This window comes from Peromyscus maniculatus, chromosome 1 (genome assembly GCF_049852395.1).
Source record: "Peromyscus maniculatus bairdii isolate BWxNUB_F1_BW_parent chromosome 1, HU_Pman_BW_mat_3.1, whole genome shotgun sequence".
Lineage (NCBI taxonomy): Eukaryota > Metazoa > Chordata > Mammalia > Rodentia > Cricetidae > Peromyscus > Peromyscus maniculatus.
In genome coordinates this window covers 30,975,809-30,996,525 of record NC_134852.1, presented here as the reverse complement: position 1 = coordinate 30,996,525, position 20,717 = coordinate 30,975,809, and the positions used below count along the sequence as shown (strand labels likewise).

Sequence of the window (20,717 nt, the reverse complement as noted above, 5' to 3'; positions counted from 1 at the left end):
AGTGCGCCTTGGGTCTTGGACCCCCCAAACCGTGAGCTCTGCTGTCTGTGAGCAGAGGATCTGAAGGCCAGGTGGGACCCCAGCTCTCACCAAGAGTCAGTGGGTCCATGGGGCGAGAGAAGGGCTGGGGAAGGGCACACACAGCATGTGACGGGACAAAGGCCATATCATTCCTTTATTGATTGATTGATTGACTTTTCTAGACGAGGTTTCTCTGTGTAACAGCCCTGGCTATCCTGGACTCGCTCTGTACACCAGGCTGGTCTCTCAAACTCACAGAGATCCCCACACACACCCCCGCCCCCCAGTGCTGTGTTGTGATTAAAGGTGTGTCCAACCATGTCTGGTGCTCGCTCTCACGCTCTCTCTGAGACAGGGTCCCATGTAGCCAGGCTGCTCTCAAACTGCTCACACAGCTGGGGCTGGCCTTGAACTCTTGATCCTCCTGTTTCCATCTCCTGATGGGATTTAGGCCAAGCCACCACATTTGGCAATTGCACCTTTTCAGCCTAAGCCACTGTGTTGCCCGAGTGACAAGATCGGCTCCCTGTTCCTGGAGCGGGCGACGGTCAGGGAAGAACGAAGCCGGAGCAGGCCCCTTTGACCACGTTTATTTGAACCCTCACATCTGCCCCACAAGGAGCTCTCCAGCCCCATTCCATCCCCAGGAAAGCTTCCTGGGGACCCTTCTGACTCCACCTGCCTGTCTCAATGGGGATCTGGGAAGGGCTGCTCATCCCAGGCTGGGGTGGGATCTCTTGGTCACCCCGAGCAGCCCAGCCCCCCATTTGAGGGAGGGGCTGGCTTCAGACACCTCACATCTCTGGGCGGGAAGCCGCGCTCCCTCTGCCAGGCCCGTCTCTCCTCCCCTGCGGGGGAGGGCTCCATGTCCTTACTGTCCACAGGACAGGGTTCCCTGCGTGCTCCCGCTCAGCCTCAGGCCAGCAGGCGGCTGTACTCTGCCAGGGCTGAGGACTTCTTCACCCCGTCCCAGATCCGGGCAGCATAGTGGAACCTGTGGGTGGAGGGCTGAAGTCAGGGTTGGAAATGGGGCCCAATGAGTTCCCGCACACAAAGGAGCTTCCCTGCAGCGATGGTGCAGCTTCCCTGCAGCGATGGAGACCCTGCTTCTACGCCTCTCCTGGGAGCTGAGAGGCTGGCCTTGGTGAGGAAAGGAAGGCCACTCTCCTGCGGTGCTGTGATGGACAAACCCTTCAACAGTGGCCGCACAGCCCAGGTCCCCCCCCCCCAGGCCCTGGAGTTCCCCAGTGGCAGGAACCTGAGCTCTGCCCTCAGTGCGCTCTGTGAGGGCGTGCGCTCTCAGCTCTTCCGTGGCCACAGCAGCTGGTAGAGAGGCTGCACTGGCCGACCCCTCTCCTACTCAACTCCCCCAGCCCGAGCAGGCCGGAGGAGAGCTCCTGAGAGCTCCCCGCAGGAGTCCCGTGCTGGAGGGGCTGCCAGGGGGGCAGGGCAGAGTGCCTGAGGCAGAGGGACAGAGGGAGGCAGACAGTGACCCGAGGGCCAGGCACAGCTCCTGTGGGCTGGGCACTCATGACTTGAATAACTCTCCAACCTAACTAGGGTCACTGGTCCTTCTCCCTGCTTATTAGTGGAATTATACCGTGAGTGTGAGACTTTGCTATGTGACATTTCTTTGAGTCTAAATTTCTCTTTGTGAGATAAGGTCTCACTTTGTAGACCAGGCTGGTATGTAACTCACTATGTAGCTTAAGCTGCCCTTGAACTCACAATGATCCTCCTACCTCAGTCTCGTGTGCTGAGATTACAGGCATGGGCTTTCTTCCAGAGAAAACCCTGTGCCAAGCCTGAGGCCCATGGCTAGTCACATCAAACTGCACCCTGCTGGCCCGGGGAAGTGCTACAGATTAGCCTGGAGAGCCAGGGCTCACCGAGGTTCCCTGCCAGAGCGTCCTCCAGGCTGCACTAAGTGGGATCCTCAAATGTACCCCAAACAACGCTTTTTGTTATTGTTGTTGTTGTTTTGAGACAGGGTTTCTCTGTGTAGTTTTGGAGCCTGTCCTGGATCTCACTCTGTAGACCAGGCTGGCCTTGGACTCACAGAGATCCGCCTGCCTCTGCAGACTCCCGAGTGCTGGGATTAATGGCGTGCTCCACCACCGCCTGGCACCAAACAACTCTTACCAGTTCTTCTCGGTGAGGATTGTGTGCGACAGCTGAGGCCGAGCCATGGACATCACCTGGCTGCGGAGCTTGCTAACCAAGGACTGGAAGCTGGGGTGGCCTCGGTACCCAGGCAGCAGGGAGAAGAGGGGGCTGGAACCAGGCCCTGGAACATGGGGTGGGCGCTTCAGAGCTCTGCCCCAGACTAGCTCTTCCCGAACCTCTCCAATGCTGAAATGTGGTCCTGAGAAAGGCCCCAGCCCCGGGCAGGTGGTCTCCCCATGGCCCGGATGTCCCCAAGGTGTACCTGCTCGAGGTGGGTTCTCGCTCTCCGCTTCACTGTCCATGAAGGGCACCAGGAACAAGTTGACCTCGGAGTCCAGAAAGTCGGGCGGCAGCCCTGGGAAGATGTTGCACTGCAACATGGACAGCATCCCTGGGGAACGGACACTTCAGCCCACAGCCGGAGCTGCGCTCGGGGGGACTGGTGGCCAGGGAGGCTCATCTGCGGGTCTGTGCCTGGGATGGCACAAGGACCTAGGAGGCCACTGGCCAGCCTAGGAGGAACCTGGGGATGCTCACCCTTGTAGCGCAGGTGGGAGTGTGCCATGAGCTGGTCAATCATCAGGTGCATCTGCCGTAACTTCCGGGGACAGAAGTCCTCCCTGCGGGCCTTGTTCTGCAGGAAGACTGGGTGGGAGGGTGCGGCCGTGAGGCAGACGACGCTTGGCCTCGCCCTGAGTGCCTTCCCTACCAGTTCAGGGCATTCAGTATTTGTGAGCAGGGGGGTGCTGGGGACCTGATTCCCACCATCAAGGATCCCTTGCCTTGACAGACAGACAGACAAGGACAGCTGTGTGATCAGGAATGTGATAGGAACCTCAGATGACACAGTGAGACCTGAGGTTAGAAAGACCAGGGGCGAGTGTGTGCACATGTGTGTCTAGGAACACAACCCTTGAAGAAGAGCCCCAGGGAGGACAGAACAGGCAGAGAAGGGGCAGGCACAGGCCCCCACATCCACCCAGAGCTCACTTCCCTCCCCCGGGAGGTCAAGGACACAGAAACAGCAGGCCACTCCTCTCCATGTTGACTTGGAGCTGGACCCGGGCTCGGCCTCCAGGGTTGGACTCAGACGGTGGGGACCCGAGAGGAGCCCCAGCTAATCCTGACTCCCCCAAGTCCTCCTACGCACCCACCCCTCTGGCCCAGAACAGCTCTCACCAAGGTGCGGGTAGTACTCCGTGCCCTCATCCGAGCCTGCGGAGCTGCTGGACTCGTGGCTGGGGGAGGGCGTGGACGGCTTCACCATCTCTGCCGTTTGCAGGAACCTGCAGGTTTGGGGTAAGGGGCTGATTACCATGTATGTGCACCCCCTTCCCACATCCTGGGGAGGATGCCCCATGAGATTCTGATGAGAGTTACAGCCACGCTCCTCATGCGACTCTACAGTTATGACACCAGCTCATGGGCACCTGGGTCAAGTGTGCAGTGTCTTTGAGTTTTCTCTATTTTACATATAGTTGAGTTTTATCGGCGTGTGTCTGTAGTCCCTGCCACTTGGGGCTTGAGGCCAGCATGGGTTACACAGAAACAGACCCCCGCCCCCCCAACCCCGCTCAAAAACAAACAAAAAACCCACAACCCAACAAACCAAGAATAAACCAACCAACACCCCCAAACACTCTCTGAACCAGTTTTAGGTTCACAGAAAGTGGGGTGCCCACGCTCCTCCATGCACAGACTCCTCATCAGTAACAGCCCAGCAGACCAGAGCATGGCTGTCGCTGTGCACTCTGTGGTCAGTCAGGAGACATGCACTGGGCAAGCCGTGCCCAGCACAGCGGAGCGGGAAGTCCCCTGTGCTCCTGCCCCAGGCTTTCCCTCCTCCGGGCTGTCTCAGGGCTGGACCCACACTCTGCAGGCCCCCCACCCCCCCACGGCTTCTCAACAATAAGGCTCCTCCCTTCCTTTCACAGCCTGACAACTCGTTCGTCTCTAGTGCTGAACAACACCCCACCGTCTGGATGGACCCCCTTCTTCATCCATTCATTCACCTACTCAGAGGCATGCTGGCTGCTTCGGAGTGGCCACCGTCAACAGAGGTGCTATAAACACCTGTGCACAGGTCCTTACGTGGATGCATTTTCACTTTGTGCTGTTTTTCCAACACATTTTCCAAGTGTGTAACAGTAAATAAAACAAACCTGTTGTCTAACGGGGAAAGGAGACCTGTGAAGTGCATGGGCGTTCTCCTACATGTTTACCCATAGTTCCAAGGGCCACCTGCAGACCAGCGTCACAAGGCTCTGCGCAGGGTCCCCGCAGACCACAGCGTCACAAGCCACTGGTCCTGCATCCTTCACGCCTGTGCACCCGGAGCCTGGCACAGGGCCCCTTCGTAAAGCCTGAGGCTCCATCATTACGTCACTCATTCGTGGCCACAGCCTCCTGCTTCCTGGCGAGACTTCTCTACTGTTGGGAGACCCACCACTAGCCCCACCCCGCGGCCATGCCGCCCTTAGGGTACAGCACTCTGTCAGTATTCGGGTGCTGCGCCAGAGGCTCAGTCCCTTGACTGAGACTGCACAGCACGAGGAACTGGGCAGGTGCACACTCGACACAGCTGCGAGCCGAACTCTGCAGACACCTCATTTGGAGGACCCCAGTCTTCCCTGCTCCGCCTGGGCCCCAAGTTGCTCAGGCAGGACTCTCTTCCCCACGGTCCACCGCCTTTTCCTGCTGCCCAAGGGACCGGACAGGCAGTGCACACGCACACCAGCTAGAAAACAAAACTCCAAGGCCTGACCAAGCCCGCCCCGTGCACTCTGCGCCCACCGGTGTGCCTGGTCAGACTCCGTGTACTGCAGGAACCCACACCGCGACAGCATCAGACCTGTGGAGTCCCCCCAGAGTGGCAGGCGCCATGGTGGGGGTTTGGGAAGGGGAGGGGAGCCCTGAGGCTGGCCTCACACCAGAACATCACAGAAGATCTGCAGGCCAAATGCTTCCAGCCAGGGACAAGGGGCATGACGAGGAGCACCTTGGCACTGAGCAGCAGGCGGGATGACCAGTCAGATGGCCGCGGTGTCTTCCTGATGGTGTGGGGCCCTAGGCTAGTCAGATGGCTGCGGTGTCTTCCTGATGGTGTGGGGCCCTAGGCTAGTCAGATGGCCGCGGTGTCTTCCTGATGGTGTGGGGCCCTATCAGGCAGCAGGAAAACGGTTGTACCCACTACCGAGTGAGGTGAGGTCTGCAGAGGGGTACGTGCTTTGCAGGGCCTGCCTAGCCATCCATCTTTGCCGCTGGCTTGTTGACCACCGACTTCCCTCACAGGAGGGTGGGAGGTTCAGGAGACTCTCACCTGAGTGTCTGGCCACTCCTCCCAAGTTGTTGGCAGCTCTGCCCTAACCGCACCCCTATGGGGAGAGGGCACAAGCACGCAGGCGAGCAGGACTAGGGGGCTCCATCTTCACAGTCGTGGGCAGGCCGTCACCCCTCCCCTGCAGACCTTCCAGGCGCCTTTAAGGCCTCCCACGCTCCTGCTATTCCCACTGCCCTTGGAGGCAGCCGGACAACCGACTGCTCCCCAGTGAACCTGGTGGGGGTCTGTCCTGGGCCTTAGGAGAGGAGACAGGCACTGCCTAGACTGCACGGTGAGAAGACAGCGGGGACCCTGGCCTGCATCCTCCGTGGCTGTCCCGCAACTCACCTGTACAGACTGAGGTCGGTGAACCAGTCCTGCACCACGATCACCACGTGGCAGACCGTGAAGAGGAAGGCAGCGATCTGCAGCGACTGTGGGGAGCAGGAGGGGGTGGGGGCGGGCTTCAGGACATTTAGCCACTCTCCGTGTGCAACACACGCCAACCCTAACTGGCCGGGGAGGGGCAGCACCCCAGCTTACACAGAGGGACACCAGGTTGGGGGCGAGGGGTGGGAAGTGACCGCCTGAGGCCAGAGCTGCCCCCTCCCCCGGCCCAGCCCCCAGCCCAGGCCCAGCAGGCTCACCTACCTGCATTTCCACATAGGTGTGAGGGAGGTTGTATTCTGGAGGCAATTTGCGGTCATTATTGATGAGGTGGTCCAAGATAGATGGGCTCAGGATGGGCTGCAAGCAGTGAACCAGGAGGGTGAGGGCAGTTTCTAGGGGGCGCGTTCTGAAGTGAGGCCAGCAGTAAGGCAGGCCGAGTCTAACTGGTGCCGCGCTGGTCATCAGGAGGGGCTAACCACAAGTCCCGAAGCAGGCCCAGCTCCCCAGGCCTTGCTGAGCAGCCAAGCCTTGCTGTTCCCATGCGCCTGGTGCCCGCAGAGCCTAAGTGAGCCCTGTCCCTAAAGACCCCTCTTTGTTGTCGGCTGTTTCACAGGCTCCCAAGAGTTGCTGAAAGAATTACTGAGGTCAAAAAATGATTAGTGTGAACTTGGTGCGGATTTACAAATCACACCAGCGCACGGAAAAGAACCGGTGGTTAGCACACGGAAGTTTTCATGAGATCCCTCTGCCACTCAGCAGCGGGGGACTGTTCTGGAAGGCGCTCTCAGCCCGGTCTTGTTTTGCTGAACTCTCTTCTCTCCCTCTAGCTCCCGGTCGGCCGGAAGCCAGGCCCACTTGTATTCAGGTCCCTGCAGACCCTGCACAAGGCCTGGCACCCAGGGCTCCGGGTTTCCACCGTGTCATCAATGCCTGGAGAACAGAACCCCTCCAAGAGGGAATACCAACCCTGGGCCAGGCCCAGTGCCCAAAGGGGACTGGACACACACAGCAGTGGTTCCCACCACAGTGGAAGTGACGTGGACAGCAGTGGCACCAGAGGCTGGAAACTGGGAGTCTTTGGAAGGGAGGCACTGGCTGGGCAAACAGATGAAAGCATAGAGACTGTTCTAGAGAGCCCAACGCTAAGAGCCGAGAGCATCCTGCTCAGGTCCCTGTTGGTCCAGTGTAAAACTTTACTGTCTAACCCCGGGGACCCCCAAGCAGACAGGCAGTGTGACCGCCCTTTCTGAAACTGGGGGCAGAAATGGAAAAGGACCTGCAGAGGGCGAGGATAAGGAAGGCAGCCAGGAGGCCTAGACACAGGGCCTGGTGCTAGGTTGAGGCACCTGGAGGAGGAGGAGCTGAGGACCACTGACCACTGTCCACGGCACGTCAATCCCACGGACAGTGACAAGCCTGAGCAAGACCCTGGCTCCAGGTGTTGGTCAAGCACTGCCTGGACCACTCCACAGGCCCCTCTGAACTCCCAGGAGGCCGAGGAGGGCCTGCACCCTGACTGACAGGTGAGGGCAGCCTTGGGGGCAGAGTTCAACTTCAAACTGCACTGATGATAAGGCTGAAGTTCAGGATCTAATGGACACAGACCCAGACCAGACCCGAAGGCACCGGGCTCAGAGATCCTCCAGTGCAGAGGTCAGTGGGAGAGGGCCACATTCTGATAGGAGGAAGCTAAGGGCCAGGGAGAGGGGCTGGGCTGGCACCTGCGTGTCTAGGAAGACAATCCGCTCCTGGGTGATGAAGAAGTCGATGCCGCTGGTCTGGTTGCCTCCTCGTTCCTTCATCTCAGCACTCTGCGCCCGGAAGACATATGCCCTGGGAGGAGGAGGAGGAACACATGGGTGCGGGAGCTGTCTGGCTCTGCGCCTCTCAGGCCAGACAACAACCTGAGAAGTGGACACTGCAGCTAATCTGCTCTGCCAGCCCCCCAGGCCTTCCATCTCTTCCATCTGGGGCCGTGGCTGGGGTGACGACGGGATTCAGCTTCACTCCGACCTACAGGTACATTTGGTGCGGCTAAGGGAGTCGGTAGACTCGAGTGTTTACAGGCAGAGGCTGCAGGTCTCAGCTCTGTCTTCCAGGGCCTTAAGCCTTCTTCCTCAGTTTCCTTGTCTGGCAAACGGCGGTGACAAGGGCAGGGAGTCACGGTGTACATCTTTAATGCCAGCACCGGAAGGCCAAGGCAAGCAGGCTTCTGAGAGTTCTAGGCTAGCCAGGCTATACAGCGAGACTGTCACAAGTAACTGTAAAAACAGCCAGGCACTGTGGACTATATTGCTAACCCCAGCACTCATGAGGCAAGGGCAGGTGGATCTCTATGAGGCCAGCCTGGTCTACACAGTGAGTTCCAGGCCCGTCAGGCTACACAGTGAAGACCCTGTCTCATTTTTTTTTTTTTTTTTTAAAAGAAGGGAACAATACTACTACCCAGCCAAGTATGTCCAACTTTTGGTATTTGTGGCACAAATATTGCCATCTACAAAGTTCACACTCAGGAACTGTGCAATTAGGCTGGAGAGATGGCTCAGTGGTTAGGCGTGTGCACCGTTCTTCTAGAGGACCTGGGTTTGATTCCCAGCACCCACGTGAGAGGGCTCACAGGACAGAGCATCAGACGAGACGAAGCCACTGGCTCCCAAGACCTCCATCTAGCTCCCTAATCAAGGGTACTCTGAACCATGGGGTACGGAGGATGATGGGATGGGGCGGTGATCTGCCCTGGGGAGAGAAAGGACTGCGTTCCGGGGGCAAGTGAAGGGGGGCAGGCAGGACATGAGGAGGGGAGAGGAGGGAGGGGTGCAGGGGGGAGGGAGAGAGGGGTGCAGGGGGGAGGGAGGGATGCAGAGGGGAGGGAGGGAGGGATACAGAGGGGAGGGAGGAGGGATACAGAGGGGAGGGAGGGATGCAGGGGGGAGGGAAGGAGGGATACAGAGGGGAGGGATGCAGAGGGGAGGGAGGGAGGGATACAGAGGGGAGGGAGGGAGGGAGGGATGCAGGGGGAGGGAGAGAGGGGTGCAGGGGGGAGGGAGGGAGGGATGCAGAGGGGAGGGATGCAGAGGGGAGGGAGGGAGGGATGCAGAGGGGAGGGAGGAAGGATGCAGAGGGGAGGGAGGGATGCAGGGGGGAGGGAGGGATGCAGGGGGAGGGAGGGAGGGATGCAGAGGGGAGGAAGGGAGGGATGCAGAGGGGAGGGGGGAGGGATGCAGGGGGAGGGAGGGAGGGAGGGAGGGAGGGATGCAGAGAGGCCAGGGCTGCATCAGACTGATGGGGCAGCACAAAGGGCAAGACAGGGTGAGAGGCAAGGACAGGCCAGGTGGAGGCGGGAGCATCAGCATGGACAGACACGCAGATGCAGACCAGCCTTCCGGAGGCACAGGCAGGGGCTGGGGTCGGGGAGGAGGAGCCCACTATGCCCTGCAGCAGGAGTGGTGGGCAGAGCATCACGGGCCTCCAGTGGCCTCTCAGACCTCATCTCCTACAAGCCTCTGCCCACCGTTTCTCTGTAGCGGGGCTGAGACCCACGGGGCCTCGCTTGGCAAGCTGTTCCCGAGCTCCTGACCCCCTTCCTGTTCGCTCTGCCCCGTGTTTAAGGCTGTGTCTACATTCCCTCCCACCAGGACACACTCTGCAGAGCCTGTTCTTCCTTCAGTGCTGGATTTAAAAACTGATCTGGCCTGTTGTCATAACTGGTTTTGCTGTCCTTGAACAAGGTGAGGATGACCTTGAACTTATTATGGAGCTGAGGATAACCTCAAATGTCTGATCCTCCTGCCTCCACCTCCTGAAAACTGGGACCACTGCATGCACCACATGCCTGGCTGTCATCATCCTCCAACATGCCAAACGGCTCTAACATGCCAGATGGATTCTCTTTACACACTCGCCAGAAAACAAGCTCACATGGCAGGCGCTGACGGTCGTGCGTGTCGTGGAACCCAGCACCAAGAACAGGGGCTGGCAACGCAAGCAGCATTTGCTACGTCTGCTGAACTGAGCGGAGGCACAGGCTGGCTGGGTAGGTCTTGGCATCTGCCAGGGGAGATAATGGCTGGGAGCAGGGGCTGGGCACGAAGGAGGGAGATGGGTCGTAAATGAGGTGAATTCTCTAGGAGCTGACGAAGAGAGCCAGAACCAAAGTCTCCCACCTGCCACGGGGCAACACAGGTCTAAAATGCAAACTGAGCGATCGTGGTTTTCTCAGTTCAGGAGCTTGGACAGAGCACAGGCGACTGTGCCTGCTGCTGAGAGGGGACATGCAGAGGCCACCCAAGACGTGAAGCGGCATGGCACGGACAGCTGTAGTTGCAAGTGAGCAGAGAGGCCGGGGGAATGCAGAGGCCGAGGGACCTTTTAGCTCCAGGCTCAGGTAACAGTGCTCCCTAAACTCCTTTTCTGAGTTTCCACCAGGTCAAGACCTGGTGAGAACTATGGGCCCTTTCCCTGGAAGAAAAACCTGCCATTGAGGCAGCGGGATTGTAGGATAGAGGCCAGCCTGGGCTACATAGAGAACCTGCCTATGGAAAGAAACAAAACACAACCCCATCCCTAAACAAAGCCGAACAACAGCAACAACAAAAGCTTGCTGCAGATGTGAGACTCAGCACGCACTGTGAGCTCTCCGCTCCTAAATAAAGCCATCTGTGCGCTAAGGTACACTCTGTGCCAAAGCCCAGCCCTGCTTCTGGGGACAACCTGGCTCTCTGTTCCTTACGTGTCTGGTGCTGGGACTCTCACTGTGCTGGGCAGTCTTATGTCAACTTGACACAAAACGCAGTCATCTGAGAAGAGGGAGCCTCAACGAGAAAACACCTCCATAAGATGGGGCTGCAGGCAACTCTGTAGGACTTTTCTTAATTAGTGCTTCATGGATGAGGGCCCAGGCCATGATGACCCTGGGGTGGTGGTCCTCGGTTCCATAAGAAAGCAGGCTGAGGAAGCCATGAGGAACAACCCAGAAAGCAGCACCCCTCCGTGGCCTCTGCATCAGCTCCTGCCTCCAGGTTCCTGCCCTGCTTGAGTTCCTGTCCCATTGATCGCTAATTGAGAAAATGCCTTACAGCTGGATCTCATGGAGGCGTTTCCTCAACTGAGGTTCCTTCCTCTGATGACCCTAACGTGTGCCAAGCTGACACAAGAAACCAGCCAGTAAACATGGGATAACCCCTGAGAACAGCAGCTGTGGCAGAGCGGAGCCAGCCAGAAGCCAGAAGCCAAGCTGTGTGTGCAGCAGACTGGAGCTGGAGAAGGGACCCGAGGAGGCCTTTGGAGAGGCCCAGATGACAGTGAGTGAATCACAGGCATTGGACATGGAGTTACTCATACTGTTGGTTTTGCTTGGATCTGATTTTGACTGTGCCCTGGTTCTTCCCTCCTGAAGTAAGAAAGTATTTAACTTAGTGTTTTTTTGTTTTTCTAAATGGGAGCCCACAGTTGAGAGATTTTGATATTTTAAAAGAGATTTTTGATTTTTTATTTTATTTTATTTTATTTTTTTGGTTTTTTGAGACAGGGTTTCTCTGTGTAGCTTTGCGCCTTTCCTGGAACTCACTTGGTAGCCCAGGCTGGCCTCGAACTCACAGAGATCCTCCTGGCTCTGCCTCCCGAGTGCTGGGATTAAAGGCGTGCGCCAACACCGCCCGGCGAGATTTTTGATTTTTAAAGAGATAGATATTTGCTGGGCGGTGGTGGCGCATGCCTTTAATTCCAGCACTTGACACTCGGGAGGCAGAGGCAGGCGAATCTCTGTGAGTTTGAGGCCAGCCTGGTCTACAGAGAGAGAGTTCCAGGACAGCCAAGCCTACACAGAGAGATCCTGTCTCCAAAAACCAAAAAGAAAGAAAAAAAAAATCCTTCCCTAAGATCAGGCTTCACGCAAACCTGTAGGACAGAGGTCCTCAGCCTTCCTAATGCTTCAGGCCTCTAATACAGTCCCTCACGTTGTGCTGACCCCCAGCCATAAATTATTTTTGTTGCTGCTTCATAACTGTGATTCTGCTACTGTTATGAATCTTAATGTAAATATCTGTGTTTTCCAATGGTCTTAGACGACCTATGGAAGGGTGGTTCAACACCCACCACCCTGAAACAGTCGTGAGCCACAGTTGAGAAATGCTGTAGCGCATCTTAATTAGTGATCAATGGGGGAGGACCCAGACCACAGTGGATGGTGCCACTCCTGGGCTGGTGGTCCTGGGTTCTATAAGAAAGCAGGCTGAGCAAGCCAGTAAGCAGCACCCTCCATGGCCTCTGCATCAGAGGACCCGGGTTCAATTCCCAGCACCCACACAGAGGCTCACAACTCTCTGTAACCACCATTCCAGGAGATCTGAAGCCTTTTCCTGGCCTCTGGTGGGCACCAAGCATGCAAGCAGTACCTGGACATATATGCAGGCACAATACTCAAATGCATAACAATAAAACTGTTAAAAATCTACCTGAATAAGAGCTGACTTGCCTGAGGCCAACCAGTTGAGAAGAGGCACGAAGCCTGAGGCAGCCGCCACCTTTCAAAAGCCTTAGTGACTGCCTCATTCCACAGCTAGCCCACACTCATCCTCACCGTGAAGATGAAGCCACTTTGAAGCCTTTCATTACAATCCCCAATCCCTCCTCCCCAAGGGCGGCCACCTTCCCCCAACCTCCTCCAACCCTGCCCAGTGCCCTCACCTCTGGTCTTCCTCTGGAGTGTTTGCCGATAACAGTGACATGACCATGGACTTTCCTGTCCCCTGGAGGCCTAGGACACCGACCACCAGCACGTCAGTCTGATCCAGCAGGTACTGGGGGACAATGGGGAACATGAGCCTCACAGCCTGGCAGAGCCTGGCAGGGGCAGCCAGGCCCCTTCATGGGCTGACCCCCCACCCCGACCCGGTCAGATCTGAGAACCCCCACAGTCCCTCCCCTTCATCTGGGCAAAGGGCCTGTGTTCTGTGCTGTGGCAGGGTTATGTGTAAGACTCCGGAACCACAGAACAATCTGAGAAAGCTGAGGGAGAAAAGAGCCTACTGTGGTTGAGAATACACCATACGTAGGGCCCCATCAACCTACTGGGAGGCTAAGCAGTGTTGGGCCCTGTTAGCACTAGACAGAATAAAACAGGAGTGGGGGGGCTGAGAACCAGCGGGGAAAGGCCAGTGTACTTCAGGGGAGGGGGAGGCAGGGAGACAGGACCACCTAAGCCAGGCCCCTGCTCTAGGCAGTCTCTGCAGATAGAGTGTGCCTAGATCAGAGCAAGGGGCTGTCTGTAAACACCTGAGACCTGTGCCTCCAGGCCTCCAGCTTTGCTGATCCTCACCACCAGGGGGCGAAAGAACCTCTCCCAAAGGCCAACTGTTCTGCTGGCAGTTCCCAGAATCACCAGAGGGACTTAGAGAAACATGCTCTGTATCACGCCGACCAGAGATAATGAGCCTCTGCACCTTAAAGCCAAACTACCCAGGACTGGGTGTTCGCTGTGGTAGCCGATCACATGTGGCTATTTTAATTCATTAAAATGAAACAAAATTGACAATTTTGTCTTCAGCCCTGGGGTCACAATGTCAGTCCTGCAGAGACGGAGGCTGCCATACTGCGTGCGTAGTACAGGAGGCTACCATACCTCGTGCGTAGTACAAAAGGAAGGGCCCCGGTGAAGCAAGCAGGCGGGCCAGGTTAATACACAGCCCTGGCATGCTGCTCTAACAGGCTCAGGTTACAGGGGCGGGAAGGTTCGGCCCTTCGATGGGCCACTGAACAGTGGAAAGCACTAGGGCAGAGGCCCTAGCTAGAGCAGGGGCTGCTGGGAAGGAGCCTCTGGCTAGCACCGAGAAGACAGCGTGGGGCTGGACCTAGGAGGGAGGAGTGTGGGAGCAGGATCAGGCCCTTCCTCTGCTGGGCAATGGCACAGGGGTTCTGGTATTAGGGTGGCAGGGTTTCAACCTGCCCTGGTGTCACAGGCCTGCCATCGAGCTACTCAGGAGGCTGAGAAAGTTCAAGAGTAGCCTGGCAACTCAGTGAGGCCCTGCTTCCAACGGAAAAGTTAGAAACAGTCGGGGGCTGCAGCTCAGGACAGAGAACTTGCTTAGCCTGCAGGGCCCCAGTCCGATTCCCACTGCCCCTCCCCAAACATCAGCAAACCAGGTCTTTCAACTAAAGCCCCCCAAGCTGGATGAAATTCAGGCCTGACTGATGGGAACGCCTCGCAGGTCCCAGGGCTGTTCTGGAGGGGAATGGACAGAGTGTGGGAGCTAGGGAGGGAGCTGTACCTCAATGGCACTGTCACACCAGTTCATCTGGTCGTCTACCAGCTTGATGCTGTGCTTCATGCGCTCCGGGGGCAGGAGCTTGGCCTGGCCCACCACAGCTGGATGGGAAGAGGAGACAGGACGGTGAGGGTCTGAGTGGGCCAGGAGCTAGTCCCGGCCCGGTCTTTGGGGTCCACTTACGGTCCATGGCCGTTGGGGCAGCAGTGCCCATGCCCCGGTTCTGAATCTGGTACACAGGCTGTGTGGGTCTCTGCCCCTCCTTCTCTCCTTTGGGCGGCGCAGGGGCTGTGGGGGGCGGCGGGGCAGTACCCTCAGGGGTGGCAGCCCCCGTTCCAGCCGCAGGCCCCTTCCCCTCCTCACGTGGCTTCATGAGCACAATGGGTTTCTCCAGCGGGGCTGGGGCTGGCGGTGCAGCCGGGGCTGCGGTGGGTGGCGGCTGCTTTGACTGTGGAGTGACAAGGTTGCAGGCCACTGGGGAGGAGAGCCCCTCACCCTCTTCCCACCCCCCTCCTGAGGGCCTTGATGCTCACCCGCTCAGCCGGGGGCTTTGAGAGAATGATAGGGGTTTTCTGCATGACGTTGGTGCTGGGGTCTTCGCTGCCGTCCTGAGGAGAGGGAATGCAGCTGCTACTCCAGGCAGCCTCCATGAGGCCCCCCACCCCACCCAGGTGCTGGCACTACTCCCCTCTGATGGGGAGCCAGCTCGAACTTGGACACGCGGCTCCAGAGACATCCTCACCACTCCCACCAGCTTCCTCTGCTGGACAGCCCCATGGCAAGGAGCGAGGGCCTGAGCTTTGCAGCTGGGCTGGGTGGGGAGTAAGAGCCACCCCTGCTCCCCTTGGTCAACTGCGGGAGTGGGGCAGGAGCGCCTCCCTCACAGGACTAGTACAGGACAGAGGGAAAGAGCCTGTGCGTCACCCGGTGGGACACCCGACACATGGCAGGTCCTGCTCTGTGAGAGCAGAGGTCTGAGGAGTCTAACAGGAGGACGGGGACCCTTACTACCCCGACTGCCAAGCCCTTGGCCCCGCCCCCGTTCTCATGGGTGAAGACTCCTTCCTATGCCCCACCCTCTTCTGCCTCCCGACCACCCCAGTCCAGGGGGCAAGGTCCCAACTCCAGGCCTGCTCTGCCAGTGGACCCTCACTGGGCCTGTTTCTCCTTAGGCCCATGCACTGCGCTGGCTCACAGGCTCACTGGAACCCCAAGATGACCCAGAGTGCTTTGGCAAGGACAGCTCCGAGAGAACACCGCCAGCATGGGGGTGAGGGTGGGGTGACAGACAGCTGCGCTCACGAGGCAGGGGTGTCTAAGGAGGACGGGGTGAGGTGACTGACAGCTGTGCTCACGAGGCAGGGGTGAGGGTGGGGGTGACAGACAGCTGTGCTCACGAGGCAGGGGTGTCTAAGGAGGACGGGGTGAGGTGGGGTGACAGACAGCTGCGCTCACGAGGCAGGGGTGTCTAAGGAGGACGGGATGGGGTGACTGACAGGTTGCTCATGAGGCAGGGGTGTCTAAGGAGGACTGGGTGAGGTGACAGACAGCTGTGCTCACGAGGCAGGGGTGTCTAAGGAGGACGGGTGGGCAGGAGGCTCAGAACACGCCCATCGGGAGGAGAAGAACACAGGAGCAGGACAGCAGGAGGAGCTGGGGTCAGATGGGTAGGGCTGGACGGCGGGACGGCGGGACAGCGGGCCGTACAAAGGCTCAGCGAGCGGCCCCACCTGAGGCAAAGGTGAGATCTGCAGCAAGGACTACTGCTGACACACTGTGGGGAAACCTGGACGTCCCCACGGACTGCATGACGCAGAGTCCACGGGGTCTCGGGGCGCTGTGGGTTCGCGAAGCCGCCCAGAATCAGTGCACTCTGCAAAGCAGGGGCACACAAGCTGCCAGGTGCTGCTGGCGGCATGCGACTCTCAACAGGGCTGGTGCCAGCTCTGGTTCAATCCCCCAGTGCAGCTCCTCTCTGTGGAAGCCCATCATGCCTGTGGGACCTGAGCCCACCTCCCCTCGGTTCCCCTTCCTGCCGCAGCCCCGCCGGCCCACCACACAGGCTACCTCAAGACCTGTGCACACGCCGTTCTGTCTGCAATGCTCTGCATCTGGAATGGCCTGTCCCTTCACCTCCTTCAGCCCCCAACTCAGTCATCTCTTGGTGCTGGAGACATGGCTCAGTGGTTAAGAGCACTTGCTGCTCTTCCAAAGGACCCGAGTTCAGTTCCCAGTACCCATATCAGGTGACTCACAATTCCAGCTCCTGAGGAGTCCGATGCCCCCAAGGGCACCTGCATTCATGTGAACACCCCCCTTCCACATAACTAAAAGTAATAAATCAAAAACTAAAACTAAAACCACAGAGTCACCTCTTCCCAGGTCTTCTTTGGGCATGTCATCAAAGGAGTCCCTTTATTATCCTCCCTCCTTGCTCCGAGGGCAGCTGTGGGCACGGATATGTCCACTGCCCTGGTACTGAGCCTGGCTCGTGGCAGCGGTCCAACCAAACCAGTCACTGGATCCCTGCACGCCATCTTTGGGCTCACTCACCCGTCTCTCTCTTTCCCAGGGTGCAATGTAGTCTCTCTCCCGACCTCCAGGCCCAGAGAGGTTCTGGGGGCCGCTGGAGCCTGGCTCCTTCCACCTCCTCCTCCGCTCTATCCCATAGAGCCCAGGCTGGCTGTGGCCAGACTCTGACATGGTCACCTGGAGGGAACAGGAGAGGTTAGCGCAGGAGTCCTCCCTCTCCATGGGGGACATCTGACTGCATGAAGGCTCTTCTTTATAAAAGGAAGCTCTGGGACCTGCGAGATGGCTCAGTGGGTAAAGGTGCTTGCCACCAAGACTGACGACCCGAGTTCAATCCCTAGCACCCACATGGTGGGAGAGAGCTGACTGATTCCACACACAAAGTTACCAATGCTTCTGACCTCCACAGACACCTGCACTTACCACACCCACCCACCACTCTTAAAAATATCCTAACAAAAACCAACAAAACCCAAACCCACAAACCAACCAGAGGCTGGAGGGATGGCTCAGCAGCGCATACCGCTCTTGCAGAAGACCCGAGACCTATTCCCAGCACCCACATCAGACAGCTCACAACCACCTCAAACTCCAGCTCCGGGGCTCAGCGCCCTCTTCTGTCTTCCTTGGGTACTACAGGCATGTATACATAACCGCACACATATATGCACACAGAACAACCCAAGGGAGCTCTGTGGCTGAGGCAGCAGCTGGCCACCAGTGGCCTGTGTCTGTCCTGACTTCTGTTTGGTGAGGTTAGCACATAGCCAAACAGAACGTAATTCTCCTTAGCTTTTTTTTTTTTTAATTAGGTGTGGCAAATGGTGTGGTAACAGAAGTGTGGTTTGGGAGTGTTCAGAAGCTTCCTTTTACAGAAACAGGTACATGACTTTTGCCTCTTCCTACTCTTGACTAAAGAAATGTCAGTGTGGAGACTGGAGCCCAGGCAGCTTATCGGCACACATGGAAAAACAAGGCACAGGTGTCGGCAATCCCATAGAAACCTTAGGTTGTCTACCCTGAAGGCAGTGAGAAACAAATCTATTGGCAACTACCCAAATGTTCCAATACAAACACCACTTACAGGAGCAGAGTCACATAAAAATGGGACACTCCCCTTCTCAGGACGCAGCATCAGTGACGGAATCCCAATCACCCGTGTGTGTGTACGGTGACGGTGGTGGGGGCTGGCTCCGCAGGTCCCACTAGGTTCCCAGGTATTACCCTCTGCTCCCGCTGGTCAGCCCACCCCACTCTGAACGTCACAGGCCTCCTCAGCGTCTAATCCTCGAGATGTTCTGAAACGTAAGGCCATGCCACTAGTGTTATCTGTTCCCAAGCCTCTGGGGAAAGCTCCTTGGGGTCTTTACAATGGACTCTGCGGCCCCGAGACCATGGAACAGCCTGCTCCAGCTCAAGGTCAGGCTGGGACACTGGGGTCTGCAGACTAAATCTGCACTGCCTTCCCTCTTCCCAGACACAAGAGCTCACTGGAGCCTGCCCACCCAATCTACAGCGGCTATGGCTGCTTTCTACAAACGGAGTAGTGGAGGCGGGGTCAGTGCGGTCCTAGAACCCGCAAACACAGCATCTGGCCCTCACACTGTGTTCCTCCAAACCCTCCCCATCAGCGCCCCAGGCCTCAGTGACATCCACAGCTTGCTGTGAAACACTCTAGAGCTGAGGGGCCACTCTGCCAGCCATGCAGGGGCTTGTCCAGCCCCTCTTAGGACCTAGTGACCTCTCCCTGGCCACAAACTGGACTGACGGAGGAGGGGAAGGGCCTGATAACAGATGCTTACGGGCATGACTCAGGACTTAAATGGCTGTTTACAGTCTCGGGACCTCTCCCCACAACCTGGGACTCCTTCCTCCCCTGCAATTAACTGTCTGTCCCCCTATTATCCTGAAAACCTCCCCAGTGCTTGAGTGTCTGGCTCCCTGGCCCCCCAGGGACCCTGTCCTCACACTAAAGTGGCTGTTTACTGTGACTACCCCCATTTCAGGCAAGTAAGCATCCATTTGCGCAGTGTTCTGGAATCAGTATTTGAGTCTACTTATGGGCTCTTGTAGGGAGCAATCCAGAACCCAGGCCATCTACCTGCGACCTGGGACTTCTAATGCTGTTTCCAGAGTTCTCTGGGAGCGCTCTCCACAAACTAAGCTAGTGTGATTGTCTATTACAGGGCTTCTACAGTGAACTCGCAGAAATGTAGTCTGCACATTCTTGGGGTGGGGCTTCCCGAGTTTCTTCTGATCTCAGGTGTAGTTTCTTAGGGGGCCTCCCACTTTCTTTCAAACTGTGTATGTGCACGTGTGTGCGTGCGTGGGCGCACACCCGCACCACAACCCCCCCCCCCTGCACAGTGCCATTATCACACAGGTGGAGGTCAGGCGACAACTTCTGAGTGACCATTTTCTCTTTCCACCATGTAGGTCCCAGAGATGGAAATCAGTTCCTTGGCCCTGGTGGCACCTTTACCCGAGGAACCTGCTTACCAGCCCCCCTTTGTTTTTAAGATGGGGCATCTCATGGAAACCGGAGCTTTTCAACTGAGCTATACTGGCTGGCCAAGACCTTGGCATAGCCGCCCGTTTCTGCCTCCACAGCACTGGGATTACACACGCAGGCCACCACACCCCACCATTTCATGTGGCTGCTGGGGCTCAAACTCAGGTCCTCACACTTGCAAACAGGCGCCTCAGAGACTGAGCCATCCCCTCACCCCTCGGCCACCCGCAGCTCTCCAGCATCTCTTCTGGAGAACCTTCCAGAACACACAAGTTGCTTTGCACATTTTCTCCTGGGGATCGCCCAATTCCTAACTGTTCTCATGCCTTTTCTCTTGAGGCGTGACACATCCCGGAACTTAACGGTCTACAGTTTTCCTCTTCCTCTCCTCTCCCTCTCAAACAGGGACCTGTTCTGTGTAGCTCAGGCTAGCCTCACACTCATGGCAATTCTCCTGCCTGTGGCTCCACGCTGCTGGGATTACAGCGTGGAGCCACCATGCCCAGCCGCCCTACCCCATTTTTCCCAAGTGCTCCCTGGTACTTAAAATTATTATTTGCAACCTTATAGGGGGGCCTCCCTCCCATACGCAGCCATAAAGAACCCCCAAACCCAATTTCCGCGCGTACATTCCTTGGCAGCCCTAGGATGTAAGAGTGTGTCGGGCTTCTAGGGGAGTATTTCCAGGGATTTCCTCCTGACGTTGCGAGGAGGGCCGGACCACAGGGACACTTTACAGGAGTTACCGTGCCTATCAATTTATTTGTACCTCCGGCTGACGGTGTCACTAACCAGAGACCTTCAGGCTCCCACTCACACTGGCCCGCTGCCCAGCACCTTTCAACGGCAGGGCGCGGGGCGGGGCGTGCGGGGCGGGGCTTGAGCACGCCCCGCCCCTCAAGCCCCGCCCCGCCGGCGCGCATGCTTCTCGCAGGCTCCCGGGGGACCCCTTACCTAAGGCGGCTGCTGATTGGCTCCCGGGGCGCGGCGCGCGCTCTGAGTGACAGAAGTGCAGCGTGGGCGGGCAAGGGCCTCCCCAGCCACCTGCCGAGCGAATGGCGCCGGAAGGCCACGAGCGTGAGAGAGAGGCCGAGAAAGCGGGTGCCAGCTATTCCGGAACAGGCCTCGGCGTCCCGGAAGCGCCCAGAGGAGGAGGAAGAAGAAGAAGAAGAAGAAGAGGCGGACCGGGCGCAGTCGGACAAGTCAGGCCCCGCGCGGCTGGCTCTGCGCATGCGCCGCGGGCTGGGCGCGCGCGCGAACCAAACGTGCGCGCTAGGCTGAGCATGCGTGAATGGAGGTTCCTGGTTTCAGCGCGCATGCGGATTACGGAGGGGGCGGGAGCTCGTTGCGTTTGACAGGGCGCGTGCGCGTCGTCCCTCTGGGCGGGTTTTGGCTAGGCGAGCAGCTGCGGAGATTTCGAGTTCGAACCCCGGGTTTTCAGTAGTGTTGGCAGGACGGGGTAGGCTGCGGCGGAAGGGAGGAAGTCCAGTGTTCTGAGCTAAGCCAGTGCTACGAA

The 20,717-nt window shown here is 57.8% G+C and overlaps 1 protein-coding gene across 5 annotated transcripts; it reads right to left on the bottom strand.

Annotated features, from left to right (window-relative positions):
* Positions 1–596: 596 nt before the first annotated feature.
* On the bottom strand, positions 597–20,437 carry Smg9 (SMG9 nonsense mediated mRNA decay factor). 5 transcript variants are annotated; one of them, XM_006993263.4, is made up of 14 exons: positions 20,156–20,437; positions 16,711–16,866; positions 14,691–14,765; positions 14,341–14,605; positions 14,161–14,258; positions 12,581–12,693; positions 7,618–7,729; positions 6,158–6,253; positions 5,855–5,940; positions 3,367–3,473; positions 2,725–2,832; positions 2,450–2,578; positions 2,164–2,308; positions 597–1,015 (listed from the first exon to the last, which is right to left on the bottom strand). In XM_006993263.4, the coding sequence occupies exons 2-14, from the start codon at positions 16,858–16,860 to the stop codon at positions 937–939; spliced, it is 1,563 nt and encodes a 520-aa protein (XP_006993325.1). In that variant the 5' UTR covers positions 16,861–16,866; positions 20,156–20,437; the 3' UTR covers positions 597–936. The 5 variants fall into 5 exon arrangements, with proteins under 5 accessions (XP_006993325.1, XP_015842269.1, XP_076429387.1 ...); XM_015986783.3 differs by lacking the exon at positions 20,156–20,437 and adding an exon at positions 19,971–20,107; XM_076573272.1 differs by lacking the exon at positions 20,156–20,437 and adding an exon at positions 20,019–20,049.
* Positions 20,438–20,717: the final 280 nt, after the last annotated feature.